The following is a 14209-nucleotide window of genomic DNA, read 5'->3' on the forward strand; positions in this document are numbered from 1 at the left end:
TTCTACAAATAGCTCTGATTTTTGTGTGCTCGTGAGAGGAGGTGAGCTCAGCATCTTTCTAATCTGCCATCTTGGCCAGTCTCAAAAATAGCCTTTAACATGTTGAGGTATGTTCCCTCTATACCAAATTTGAAGAGAATTTTTATCATGAATGGATGTTGAATTTTGTCAAATGCTTTTTCTGTATCTTTTGAGATGATCATGTGATTTTTATCCTTCCTTTTGTTAATGTGGCTATCACACTGATTGATTTGCAGATCTGGAACTATCCTTGTATCCCTGGGATTAATCCCACTTGATCATGGTGTATAATCCTTTTTATATATTGTTGAATTCAGTTCACTAATATTTTGTTGAGGAGTTTTGCATCTATATTCATCAGAGATATTGGCCTGTAATTTCCTTTTTTTTGTGGTGTCTTTGGTTTTAATATCAGGGTAATGGTGGCTTCATAGAATGAATTTGGGAGTGCTCCCTCTTCTTCAATTTTTTTGGAATAGTTTGAGAAGGATAGGTATTTTCTCTTCTTTATATGTTTGGTAGAATTCCCTTGTGAAGCCATCCAGTCCCAGACTTTTGTTTGATGAGAGTTTATTTTTATTACAAATTCAGTTTCACTACTAGTGATTGGTCTGTTCAGATTGTCTATTCCTTTCTGATTCAGTCTTTGAAGATTGTATGCTTCTAGAAATTTATCCATTTCTTCTAGGTTGTCCAATTTGTTAGCATATAACTGTTTGTAGTATATACTATTATGATTTCTTTTTTGTATTTCTGTGATGTTGGTTGTTATTTCTCCTCTTTCATTTCTTATTTTGTTAACTTGGGTCCCCTCTCTTTTTTCTTGATGAGGCTAGATAAAGGCTTTTAAATTTTGTTTATCTTTTCAAAAAACTAGGTCTTGGTTTCATTGATCTTTTCTAAATTGCTTTTTGGTCTCTATTTTATTTATTTCTTCTCTGATCTTTATTACTTCCTTCCTTCTGCAGACTTTGGGCTTTGTTCATCTTTATCTAATTCCTTTAGATACCAGGTTAGGTTGTTTGAGACTTTTCTTGTTTCTTGAGGTAGTCCTGTATCATTATAAACTCTTAGAACTGCTTTCGCTGCGTGCCATAGATTTTGGAAAGTTGTGCTTTTATTTCCACTTGTCTTGAGGTATTTTCTAATTTCCTCTTTGATTTCTTCATTGACTCATTGGTTTTTTAGTAGCATATTGTTTAGTCTATACATGTTTGTGTTCTTCCCATTTTCTTCCTGTAATTGATTTCTAGTTTCATATATTTGTGGTCAGAAAAATCGCTTGATATAATTTCTATCCTCTGAAATGTGTTGAGAATTGTTTTGTAGCCTGGCATGTGACTTATCCTGGAGAACATTCCCTGTGCACTTGAAAAGAATGTATATTCTGCTGTTTTTGGATAGAATGTCCTGTGGCTATCTATTAAGTCCAACTGGTCTAACATACCATTTAAGAGTATTGTTTCCTTATTGATTTTTCTGTCTGGATGTTTTGTCCATTGATATGAGTGGGGTGTTAAAGTCACCTACTATTATTGTATTATTGTGGGATTCTCCCTTTATGTCTGTTAATATTTGCTTTATATATTTAGGTTTTCCTATGCTAGGTACATATATGTTAATGAGTGTTATATCCCTTGTATATTCTTGATCCTTTTATCATTATACAATGCCCTTCTTTGTCCTTTGTTATAGACTTTGTTTTAAAGTCCATTTTGTCTGATATTGCTACCTTCGCTTTCTTGTTTCCATTTGTACAAAATATCTTTTTCCATCCTCTCACTTTCAGTCTGTGTGTCTTTAGCTCTGAAGTGAGTCTCTTGTAAGCCACCTATAGAGAGGTCTTATTCTTTTTTTTATCTGATCAGCCATTCTATGTCTTTTGATTGGAGCATTTAGTGCATCGACATTTAAAATGATTATTGACATCTTTGTACTTGTTGCCATTTTGTTACTTGTTTTCTGGTTCTTTTTGTAGTTCTTCTCTGTTCTTTCCTTCTTCTTTTAGTTTCTTACCTTGTGGTTTCATGATTTTCTTTAGTGGAATGCTTGTGTTCTTTTCTCTCGGGTTTTTGTGTTTCTATTGCAGGTTTTGATTTATGGTTACTATGGGCTTCATTCTATGTTGACTGGTAACTATAATTACTTGTTTTAAACTGGTATACTCATTTAAGTTCAAACACATTCTAAAAGAGCTACATTTTAAAAATTTCCCTTCCCCATGTTTTGTGTTTTTGATGTCATATTTTACATCTTCATGTGTACCCCTTCACTGTTTATTGTAGTTATAGTCGATTTCATAATTTTTTTTGTCTTTTAATCTTCATACTAGCTTATTTAAATGGTTCATCCACAGCCTTTACTATATATTTGCCTTTACTATTGGGATTTCTCCTTTCCTATAGATTCTTACTTCTTCTTGTAGCCTTTTCTTTCCATTTAGAGATGACCCTTTAACATTTCTTTTAGGGTCCATTTAGTATCGATGAACTCTTAGTTTTTGCTCATCTGAGAAGTTCTTTATCTCTAAAAGATAATCTTGCTGTGTAGAATATCCTGCATTGTAGGTTTTTCCCTTTCAGCACTTTAAATATATCATGGCCAATCCCTTCTGGCCTGCAAAGTTTCTGCAGAAAAATCAGCTTATAGCCTTATGAGGGTTCCCTTGTATATCATTCTTTGTTTTTCTCTTGCTGCCTTTAGAATTCTCTCTTTAACTTTTGCCATTTTAATTATGATGTCTTATTGTGGGTCTCTTTGGGTTCAACTTGTTCGGGATCCTCTTTGCTTCCTGTACCTGGATATGTTTCCGTCCTCAGGTTTGGGACGTCTTCAGCCATAATTTCATCAAATACATTTTCAACTCCTTTCTCTCTTTTCCTTCTGGGACCCCTATAATGCGAATGCAGGTATGCTTGATGTTGTTCCAGAGATCTCTTAATCTATTCTCCTTTTTAAAATTTCTTTTTCTTTCTGCTGCTCTGATTGGGTGATTTCCATTATTCTATCTTCCAGACAATTTATGTGTTCTTCTGTATCACCTAGTCCGTTGTTAATTCCATCTAGTGTGTTTTTCATTTCAGTTATTGTATTCTTCAGTTCTGACTGGTTCTTTTTTTATATTTTCTAGTTCCTTTTTTTTTTTTAATACATTTATTTATTTTATTTATTTATTTTTGGCTGTGTTGGGCCGTCATTGCTGCACGCAGGCGTTCTCTAGTTGCAGCAAGTGGGGGCTACTCTTCATTGCAGTGCGCAGGCTTCTCATTGCGGTGGCTTCTCTTGTTGCAGGGCATGGACTCTAGGCATGCGGGTTTCAGTAGTTGTGGCTTGCAGGCTCAGTAGTTGTGGCTTGCGGGCTCTAGAGTGCAGGCTCAGTAGTTGTGGTGCATGGGCTTCGTTGCTCCGCAGCATGTGGGATCTTCCCGGACCAAGGCTTGAACCCATGTCTCCTGCAGTAGCAGGTGGATTCTTAACCACTGTGCCACCAGGGAAGCTCTGTAGTTCCTTCTTAATATTCCCACTGTGTTCATATATTCTTTTCCCTAGTTCAGTTAGCATTATTATTACTATTGCTTGGAACTATTTATCTGGCAAATTATTTCTCTGTTTCATTACTTGTTTTTTCAGGGCTTTTTCCTTGTTCTTTCATTTGAAACAAATTTCTCTGTCTTCTTATTCTGCTTAACTTTTTCTGTCTTTATGAAATTAGGTGAAACAGTTATCTATCCTGATCTTGAAGGGTTGTCCTCTGTGGGAGCATCCCTACACAGTCTGCATGTGCCCAGTAGCTTTGATGGGAGAGCTGGATCTGACATGAGCACAAGTCACATCTTTCCTCAGGGTGTGCTGGCAGCTAGCATCTTGGTAGGTGGTGGGGCTGGAGAATGAGGGGCTGAAGCCAGGGCCAGGTGTGAGGCAGGACTTCTCCTCTGCTCAGTGGCCATCACTGCCCTGTTGGGTGTGGGGTCTGATCCCAAATTGCTGGAACAGAGGTCCTGAGGGCTGGGTCCGAGCTGGTTCTAAGTGTGTGCTCTCCCCTTCCCCCTCCAGCATTGATACCTTTGCCCCAGCGGGGAGCAGTGCTGGAACAAGAGGTGCCAGAGTGGGCACCTGGTATAGGCTGGGGTGTGTGCTGGCATGAGTCTGTTCTGTTTCATAAATAAGTTCATTTGTCATATTTTAGATTCCACATATAAGTGATATCATATGGTATTTGTCTTTCTCTTTCTGACTTACATCACTTAGTATGATAATCTCCAGGTCCACCCATGTTGCTGCAAATGGCATTATTTCATTCTTTTTTTTATGGCCAAGTAATATTCCATTGTATATATATACCACATCTTCTTTATCCATTTATCTGTCGATGGACATTTAGGTTGCTTTCATGTCTTGGCTATTGTAAATAGTGCTGTAATGAACACTGGGGTGCATGTATCTTTCTAAATTAGAGTTTTGTCTGGATATATGCCCAGGAGTGGGATTGCTGGATCGTATGACAACTCTGTTTTTAGTTTTTTGAGGAACCTCCATACTGTTTTCCATAATGCATGCATGAATATACATTCCCACCAACAGTGTAGGAGGGTTCCCTTTTCTCCACATCCTCTCCAGCATTTGTTATTTGTAGACTTTTTAATGATGCCTACTCTGACTGGTGTGAGGTGGTATCTCATTGTAGTTTTGATTTGCATTTCTCTGATAATTAGCAAGGCTGAGCATCTTTTCATGTGCCTATTGGCCATCTGTATGTCTTCTTTGGAGAAATGTCTATTTAGGTCTTCTGCCCATTTTTCAATCGGGTCATTTGCTTTTTGGTATTGCATTGTATGAGCTGTTTGTATATCTTGGAAATTAAGCCCTTGTCAGTCACATTGTTTGCAAATATCTTCTCCTAGTCTGTAGGCTGTCTTTTCGTTTTATTTATGGTTTCCTTTGCTGTACAAAAGCTTGTAAGTTTGATTAGTTCCCATCTGTTTATTTTTGCTTTTATTTCTATTGTCTTGGGAGACTGACCTAAGAAAACATTGCTGCAATTTATGTCAGAGAATGTTTTGCCTATGCTTTCTTCTAGGAGTTTTATGGTGTCATGTCTTATATTTAAGTCTTTAAGCCACTTTGAGCTTATTTTTGTGTATGGTGTGAGGGAGTGTTCTAACTTCATTGACTTACATGCATCAGTCCATCTTTCCCAACACCACTGACCGAAGAGACTGTCTTTTCTACATTGTATATTCTTGCCTCCTATGTCAAAGATTAATTGACCATAGGTGTGTGGGTTTATTTCTGGGCTCTCTATTCTGTTTCATTGATCCATACATCTGTTTTTGTGCAAATACCATGCTGTTTTGATTACTGTAGCTTTGCAGTATTGTCTGAAGTCTACAGGGTTATGCCTCCTGCTTTGTTCTTTTTATTCAGGATTGCTTTGGCAATTCTGGGTCTTTTATAGTTCCATATAAATTTTAGGATTATTTGTTGTAGTTCTGTGAAAAAAGTCATGGTAATTTGATAGGGATCACATTAAATCTATAGATTACTTTGGGTAGTATGGCCATTTAAACAGTATTAATTCTTCCAATCCAACAGCATGGGATATCTTTCCATTTCTTTTAATCATCTTCAATTTCCTTTATTAATGCTTTATAGTTCTCAGCACATAAGTCTTTCCACCTCTTTGGTCAGGTTTATTCCTGAGTGGTTTTTTTTTTTTTTTGATGCAATTTTAAAAGGGATTGTTCTTTACTTTCCCTTTTTTAGTGTATAGAATGCAACAGATTTCTGTATGTTAATCTTGTATGCTGCTACCTTGCTGAATTCACTTATCAGTTCTAGCAGTTTTTGTGTGGCGTCTTCAGAGTTTTCTATATATATTATCATGTAATCTGCATATAATGACAATTTTACGTCTTCTCTTCCAACTTGGATACCTTTTATTTATTTCTCTTGTCTGACTGCTGTGGCTAGAACTTCCAATACTATGTTGAATAGAAGTGGTGAGAGCAGGCATCCTTGTCTTATTTCAGATTTTAGTGGGAAGCGTTTCAGCTTTTCACCATTAAGTATTATGTTGGCTGTCGGTTTGTCATAAATAGCTTTTATTATGTTGAGATATGTTCCCTCTATACCCACTTTGGTAAGAGTTTTTCTCATGAATGGATGTAGAATTTTATCAAATGCTTTTTCTGCATCTATTGAGATGATCATGTGGCTTTTGTCTTTTCTTTTGTTGATGTGGTGTATCACATTGATCAATTTTGCATATGTTGAACCATACTTGTGACCCTGGGATGAATCCAATTTCATTTGTGGTGTATAATCTTTTTTATGTGTTGTTTGATCCCACTGGTTTTTAAACCAGCTAAAGGGACTTGTCCTCCCAGTGTCAGACCCTGGGGCTGGGGCACCCAATATGTAGTTCAAACTGCTCACTCCTCAGGGAGCATCTCTGAACCTGTGTAACCCCCCTCCTCTTCTGTGTCCCCTCCCAGGGGTGTGGTCCCAACCTGATTGCTTTTCTTCCTTCCCTTTCTACCTGATTCCATGTGGATTTCTCTTACAGCTTTGGTTGTGTAAGTGTCTTTATGCCAGTCTCGTTTGTTTCCAGTGAGAATTGCTCCACTTGCAGATGTATTTTTGATGTGTTTGTTGGGGGAGGTAAGCTCTGCATCCTCCTACTCTGCCATCTTGATCTCCCTCTCTAGGATCATTTTGTATATTTCCTTTCGCAGTCCTAGATACAGACATTTCTCCAAGGAGCCCTGTTCTCTTCTATTGGAGAATGGTATAAGAAACCAAGATCTCGGTGGTGGGTGTGCCCATTGATAGTAGGGGTCTCATTGTTTCTATGCCTGGCATCAACTGCCCAAGGAGATACATGTGTCTATACCAATGTGTGTATATGCATATAACTAGGATTATTTTTATATGTATAGAGTACCAGTTTTGACAACCAAGTCATTACTCCTCAGTGGACAAAACTCTGACACAACAGGACATTTAAATATTATAATCTAGAATTTTACTCCAAACCAAAAGAAGAAAAGATGGGTTTGGGGGATTTTTTTGGTCCATTTTGGATTTTTAAAATAAATATTTCTTCTGGTCTTCTCCTTCCTCCATGTTTCTGCCTATTTCCCAGAGGTGGTTTATTAAGTTTTATTTATTTCATGGTGGGTGGTGTGGTCAGGAAGTTTGCTGATGTTGGCCAAAATGGCAGCTGTGGCCACAAGTCTCCCTGGTTGACCTGATACACTTGTTTGAGGAGCTAATGGGCATGGAGCTGAGTGAGACTGTTCTGCTTTAGAAATATGATATGAGGCTACCAATCCTGGGTCTACAATATAGCACACACACTAGATGGGCCTTCTCTTTGTCCTCTCTGCAGGGAAGTAGAAGGGTCCCTATGTTAGGGGAAGGTAGACCTGCCTAACCACCCCCAGTACCACCTCAAGATCACATCTTACCACCAAAACTCACTGGGAAGAGTCAGGGAAAGAACATCACTGAGACACAATCCCACACCAAGCTGCCCCCACTGTAATTGGCCCACTCTGCCACCTGCCACTTGTTCAGCAAACATGGACTGGACACCAGGCACAGACTAGGCACAGGGACACAGAGATGGGTGAGGCTCTTGCCTCACTGCAGCTCCCAGTGTAACAGACAAGACAGACATTAAAAATAAAAAACTAGAATACAGTTTGCTATGTATCATTTTGGAGCAAAGTCTCTTAGCCTGGATCCATGGATGGACTTCAGGGTGTCCCCTAAAATTAATCATAAAAAGTTATATATGCTGGGTATTCCCTGTCTGCTCCCCCACTATATCTTCTCTATACTGTTCTGTGTCCCAGGAAGCTGACCTCTACAGACTCCATCAGATGGGCTCACTAGATGCCCATGGGCTTTTAGTTGGATTTGGCTACTGAGATGTACCACCAGGAAATCTGAGAGGGAGAGAGAAAAATAGGGGTATATATTTCTCCACCAGTGGCTGCATTCCTCTGCCCAAGGCCACAAATCTTACTGGCTACCTCTCTTACAGTCACAGCTGTAGTGCTTCTTGGGTTCCCCTTTGTCTTTCAGGCTTAGGGGGGGTAACTGCTCCCTGTTTCTTTATAGCCCAGGGTGCTTCACCATCCATATTGGGTTTCCAAAATTCTGCCCATATCTTTGTAAACAGTGCCTACATCAAACTCCATTCAATCATTTTGAGTGTGCGGAACCCTGAAAATATGTGAATCAGATTCGCAAAAGGGTCCATGACTCAAAAGAGGTGAAAAAGCCCCTTCTGCAGAAGTACATACAAGGTGATGTGGATCTAAGAGGAAGGTGTACTATCTATAACTCTGCTGGCTTCAGAGAACAGTGCTCCACTCAAAATACAAATCTGATCAAGTTATTCCCCTGCTTAAATCCTTCAGTGGCTCTCAGAATAAAGACCAAACTCCTTCATATGGCCAACGAAGCCACACTTCATCTACACCTCTCTAATCTCACCCCAAAGACTCTTCCCTTGTTCTCTGTACTCTAGCCATTCTGAATTTTGGGTTCTGCACTTGTGCCAGGCTCCCTTCAGCCCTGCAGCCTTGCACACTCTGATCCTTCTGTCTGGAAAGCCTCCCCATCTTCTCTACTCATTTTTTGGGCCTTGGCTCAAGTGACTCTTCCCAGGGAACTTCCCTGACCCCCAGTCCAGGTCAAGTTCCTCTGTCACATACCCCATAGAACCCTGAATCCATCCTTCAGAGCACTTGTCTCAGCTTGCAACATATTTTTGTGTTTTGTGTTTGATATTTATTAATGTCATACATAAACCGTATGACATACATAAACTGTAAGTTCCATGAAGGATGGAACCACATCTATTTCTGCTCATAATTGTGTCCTCTGCATTCAGCACAGTGCCTAATACATCAGAGATGCTTATAAATATTTGCAGAGAAATGAATGAGTGAAAGTGATATTTGAATCAGGCCATGAAGGGTCAGTTTGCCAGGAAGCACAGACCAGGAGTCTAAGAGGCCACCTGAGGGCTCAAGAGCCAGTTAATCTGCTCAGTACATCCTACATAGATTTTCTTGGGCAACAGGCAAAGTCCCCCCACATCCCTTTCCCAACCACAGGATCAAAATAACTCAGAAACGTTACCTTTACATCAAGAGTGAGCATCAGCTCATACTGGTTGTAAAACTCGTTGGGGCTGGGCAACTGGTACTCCTTCACTGTGCCCAGGAACGTCTCAATGTCAGTCAAGGCAATGTCAACCCCCTCTCGGGACTGGCACTTGTCTACAGCTTGGGAAGCCAAGAGGTAGATTCCTTCTTCACACCACTGGCTGACCTTTTAGAAAGAAACACAGTGCCCCATGCAGTTAGCCCGCCCACAACTCAGCCACCACAGTCCTCAGGAGGTCCAAGCTCATATGGGGTCTACAAGGATTCTGAGACAACAAGGAATTGTCATGGCACAGCATCAGGTTTAGAGGTCCAACCACTATAAATATAACCATGAGGTGGGCAAGCCCAAATCAATTTTACATCTGCATACTTTTCAAGGAAGTCACTTAGTCAAAAAATAAATCATATAAGCATTCTTCTTTTCTCCACTGACAGTAATTGCCACATCTCTAAGAGGAGAGAGTTGAGTATTTCTGCGTTTGGTCTAACCATAGAGAAATGCAACCAGTGGCTTTTTGGGTTTACCTTCTAGGCCAATTTCTTGCATCCTAATTGGTTACAAGAGCACAGAGTAAATAAGGAGGCTTTAGACCTGGCCCCTACATGCCTTCCTGGGAGAGGGAATGTCTCTTTTAACAAGAACACCACTGTCCTCTGTCCACATTTGCATTTATTAGCGTTTGTCTTACCAAGGGAAGCATCTAAGAATGCAAAGCTTTTAGCTCAGAACATCAGTACTTAAACTTTCCAGAATGCTGGAATGAAAGCAGATAAGTAATGAATTCTAACAATTCAATTTTTAAAAAACTTAGAGAAAGACAGGGGCCATTGTGCTGTCTGAATATTTGTATGAAAAAAAGCTGCCCTTGCAAGTACATCTGCATTTCCATTTACCCTGTGACCTGAAAAGCTATGTAAAATAACTGTACAGAGAAAAAAGACCAAAAGGGAGCTCTCTAAAGTAGTTATCTCTAAGTGGTAAAATTACAGGCAAATTAAATTTGTCTTTACTTTCCCTAAATTACCTACACTGCATGTGTACTACTTTTAGAAGAACAAAAAAATCATAAAGATATTTAAAAATGGATGATTCCCACTGTGTGGGGATGAGGAGGGGAGTGGAATGTAATTAGTGTCCATAAGTAACTTTTTTCCTCCTCCTTCCTATATTTTTGGATTTTCAAAATAATAGGAAATTATGCTTTGATATATACTGTGAAAACTTTCTCTTTAAACATCATGCCTATATCTGCAGAAAACACTAAGCTGGGGTCTTCTGCAGTCACAGCAGCTACTCGCTCTCCGAGACACACAAACACACACACACACGCGCGCGCGCGCGCGCACACACACACACACACACACACACGCAGTCCACATATTGGCCTTAGGCTATTATCTCTGGCAGGCCCTCTGAGCCACTTGCTTCTGGAACAGCTATATTTCCTTGACACTAAAATCCCTTTGGCAGTGGGATGATGTAAACAGCCTGGGCGGGTGTCCCCAGCTATCAGAGAGAAACAACTGTGGAAATGGAGCATGCTGACTCACAGCGGTGAGCTCTCTGCTGCCTGGGAACAGCTGACAGAGAAGGCTCCGGAAGTCACAGCCCCTGCTGACTGGCACTTGCCTCAGAGATCACTGCTGAAGGGCTACGGGGGCCGTGCCCCCTCCCCGTGAGCACTCTGCATACAGGGTTGCTGTCTAGTCTAAGGAGCCTGGGGTTTGGAATTTGGCAGTCCTGACTTCAAACCTGTGATCCCCTATTTACCCCATGTGTGGTCTTGGGCAATCTTTTACCCCAGGGTTTTTCAGTGTTGTTCATGAACTAACCTGCACCGAATCACCTGGGCACTTGAGGAAAATACTGATTCCTGGGCATCATCCCACACTTACTAAATCAGAGTCTCCAGAGTGGTACATCAGGAAATCTGCAATTATAGCAAGCTCACCTCATGTACTAAATGTTGTGACCCATTGACTTAACTATGCTGAATATCAATTTCTGTCTCTGTTAAATGAGGCCGTTAATATCCTCCTCATAGGTTGTCCTGAGGATTAAATAGATGACATAATTATGCTCCTGGTAGGAACATAGTAGGTGCTCAGTAAATGGTAGGAGTGTATAATGGTTGTTATTACTTAGGCTTCTTCAAAAGGATTCACAATCTGATGCCTTTACATGAGGAGACGCACTTTGCAACTATAGTGCTTGGTTCTCTTTACACCTGATGGGGAATCATGAAATGCCCCACAGGACCAGGCCAAAACACACTCTTTAAGTCTGGGTCCACACAGAGGACATGGACTTTATAGTTCATTCGAATGGGATGTGGTGGATGGCTGGGGCATTTTTGACCTTCAATACCTCTATGACTTAGAATCTGCACAGTTTTTAATGCCTCTTGAGCACTGTTTTCACATGAAGGACTTTATCCTCTCATCTCAGGAATCGTGAGGGGCAGGGAGGGCAAGTATGATTAAGACTGTTTCACAGAACATTTTGCAGACATCATGTTCACAGCTTTGTTTTGCTCACCTTGTCCAACTGTCTATGCAACTCCAAGGACTTTTCTAAAATGTCATGTTTTTTCTTGTTTTCATTGATGAAGTCATCACAGAGGTGCCTGAGCTCTGCACACTGGGGTCTGATGGAGTCCACTGCATAGTGGTGGCTTTGGATGAGCTGGTCCCCAATTACTGCAAGCAGCTGGGCCTTTTCCAAGGACTCCTGCAAAGTGAACATCCACAGCCAAGCATCAGAAGCCGAGTCATGGTGAGGCTGGTATTTGCCTGGCACTGTGTGCTCCAAACTTGGAGGGAGGCTACGGAGAGGTTGATCAGGTTTTAGGCTCAGAGACTGGGGCTGGGGAACCTGGGAAAGCACTGGGGTGGGTCAAGGTCCCCAGGAGGTCTAGCCTAGTCCAGGGTCATCTGCACTCTGAAGAAGAGCAAGTCATTCATTCAAATATTTGTTGAGTTCTGGGTTAAGCACTGAGGATATAGCGTTAACAAACCAGGAATTTTCAGTTCAATGGAGAACTCAGATACTAACAAATTATACAAATAATTAACTTATTACAACTGTGATAAATTCTAGGGCAGAAGAGCATGAAGTATTATACTGCACAGAATTGGAGACTGAATTATTTTGTCAACTGAATGGAAAAGGAAAAGGGACAAACATGTGGCCCTGAGGAGAGTGGGGAGTAAGCTGAGGTTGAGAAAATGGTAAAGATCTGGTTTGGGCAACCCTAAGGGGGGATCATGAGACTTAAGAAATATGTTTGTCTAAACCATTTTCTGCAGCCCACAAGGTCCCTGTCTGCTCTGATATCGTCTGCTTAGCAACTGTATCTCCTCCCTCTTTCTGCACAGCTTGTTTCGTTCTAACCACATGTGCCAAGTTTTTCCTGTTTTTAATTCATTCATCATGTATTACTGAGGACCTGCCATGTACCAAGCACTGTCCAGGTGCTGGGGGTTTGGTGGTAAACAAAGCAGGCAAAAATCCCTGCCCTCACGAAGCTTACATTTTAGTAGGAGACACAGGCAATAAACAAATATGTAGACAATATAGTATCTTAGACAGTGGTGAGAGCTATGGAGAAAAATCAAACAGGGAGAGGAGGGCGGGGAGCGCTGGTGGAGGAGCTGCTATTTTAAATAGGGTAGTGAGAGAAGGGCTCACTGAGAAGGTGCTGGCCACGCTGTGCAGAACAGTTAACACAGCAGCCTGAAACTGCTGTCCTTAGAAAGGCCTGCTTGCAAGGTTGGTCCTCGGCTGGCATCTGGGAAAGCCAGGAGGGTTCCTATCATCCTTAATCAGAATGGCTCATGGTATCTAAACTGTTTGTGCAAACAATATGTTTTATGCTGAAGACCTGCTTTCTTCTGGGCATCCGGAATTCTGGTATATGCCAGTCAGAGGCCACCAACATGACTAGCCCCCAACAAAAACTCTGGGCACTAAGCCCCTAATGAGCTTCCCCGACAGACAACATTTTACAATGCTGTTGCAAGCCATTGTTGGCAGCACTAAGTGAACCCTGTGGGACTCCAATGGGTAAGGACCCTTGGAAGCCTGCACCTGGTTTCCTCCAGACTTTGTCCCATGCACCTCTTCCCTTTGCTGATTTTGCTTGGTATCCTTTCACTGTAATAAACCATAACCATAAGCATAATTATATGCTGAGTCCTATGAGCTCTCCTAGCAAATCTTCAAATCTGGGTGTGGCCTTGGGGACCCTTGACACAGGAGCCAAGATGTGAAGTGAGGGACAACCATGCAGCACTCGGCTGAGAGATGGGGGCAAGTTTGACGTGTTCAGGTAGCAGGAGGAAGCTATTGTGGCTGCAGCAGAGGAAGCAAGGAGGAAAGGAGGAGACATGATCAGAGAGGAAAGAGGGGGATCTGACCAGGGAGGGCCTTGCTGCCATTATGGGCACTTTGTCTCTTATTCATTGTGACATGGGATGCACTGGAGGGTTTCGAGGACAGGACCTCATTCATATTTTTGAAAGGATCGCTTCAGCTGTGGTGTCAAGAATGCTAGAGAAGAGGGAAAGCAAGGAGACCAGTTAGGGGGCTACTGCAGTAATCCAGGGAAGAGGTGTGGCTTTAACAAGGCTGGCAACCAAACCACCTCCTACCTCAGCACCCTTCCCTGGGATGCTCCTCCCAGGTCTAAGCTCTTAGCTCACCCCCTCCCAGGCCCTCTCCCTCACTTTGTTTTCATTTTTTAACAGCACTTACTTCTACCTGAAAGTATTTTCTTTCTCTCCTTTAATGTATGATTCCTCCCTCTTCCACCCATGCCCACCAATACATAAGCTCCATGAGATCACTTAGAAGGCATCCCATAAATATTTGGTCAATAAGATAAAAGAATAAATGAACCAATGAACTAGGGGACGCAGTGAGCTGCTTGGCTGGAATTGTGTGAACAACACTGACCTGAGTCAAGACAGATGACTGCCACGTCCCCAAAGGCCTCCAGGAC

General features: G+C 41.4%; 2 protein-coding genes across 2 annotated transcripts in view; one reads left to right on the forward strand and one right to left on the reverse strand.

Moving 5' to 3' along the window:
* The window catches only part of MCF2L2 (MCF.2 cell line derived transforming sequence-like 2), a 237771-nt gene that overhangs the window by 114395 nt on the left and 109167 nt on the right, over positions 1-14209 (reverse strand). The window contains exons 11-12 of the mRNA XM_059920599.1: positions 11746-11937; positions 9178-9369 (exon numbers count right to left, since the gene is read on the reverse strand). Of these exons, the coding sequence (XP_059776582.1) occupies positions 9178-9369; positions 11746-11937 (384 nt within the window). The remainder of the gene's footprint in view (positions 1-9177; positions 9370-11745; positions 11938-14209) is intronic.
* The window catches only part of B3GNT5 (UDP-GlcNAc:betaGal beta-1,3-N-acetylglucosaminyltransferase 5), a 61701-nt gene that overhangs the window by 46252 nt on the left and 1240 nt on the right, over positions 1-14209 (forward strand). The window contains exons 4-5 of the transcript XR_009502863.1: positions 11819-11982; positions 12307-12437. The gene's annotated coding sequence lies outside the window, so the exon portion shown is untranslated. The remainder of the gene's footprint in view (positions 1-11818; positions 11983-12306; positions 12438-14209) is intronic.

Source organism: Balaenoptera ricei, chromosome 4, assembly GCF_028023285.1.
Source record: "Balaenoptera ricei isolate mBalRic1 chromosome 4, mBalRic1.hap2, whole genome shotgun sequence".
Classification (NCBI taxonomy): Eukaryota; Metazoa; Chordata; class Mammalia; order Artiodactyla; family Balaenopteridae; genus Balaenoptera; species Balaenoptera ricei.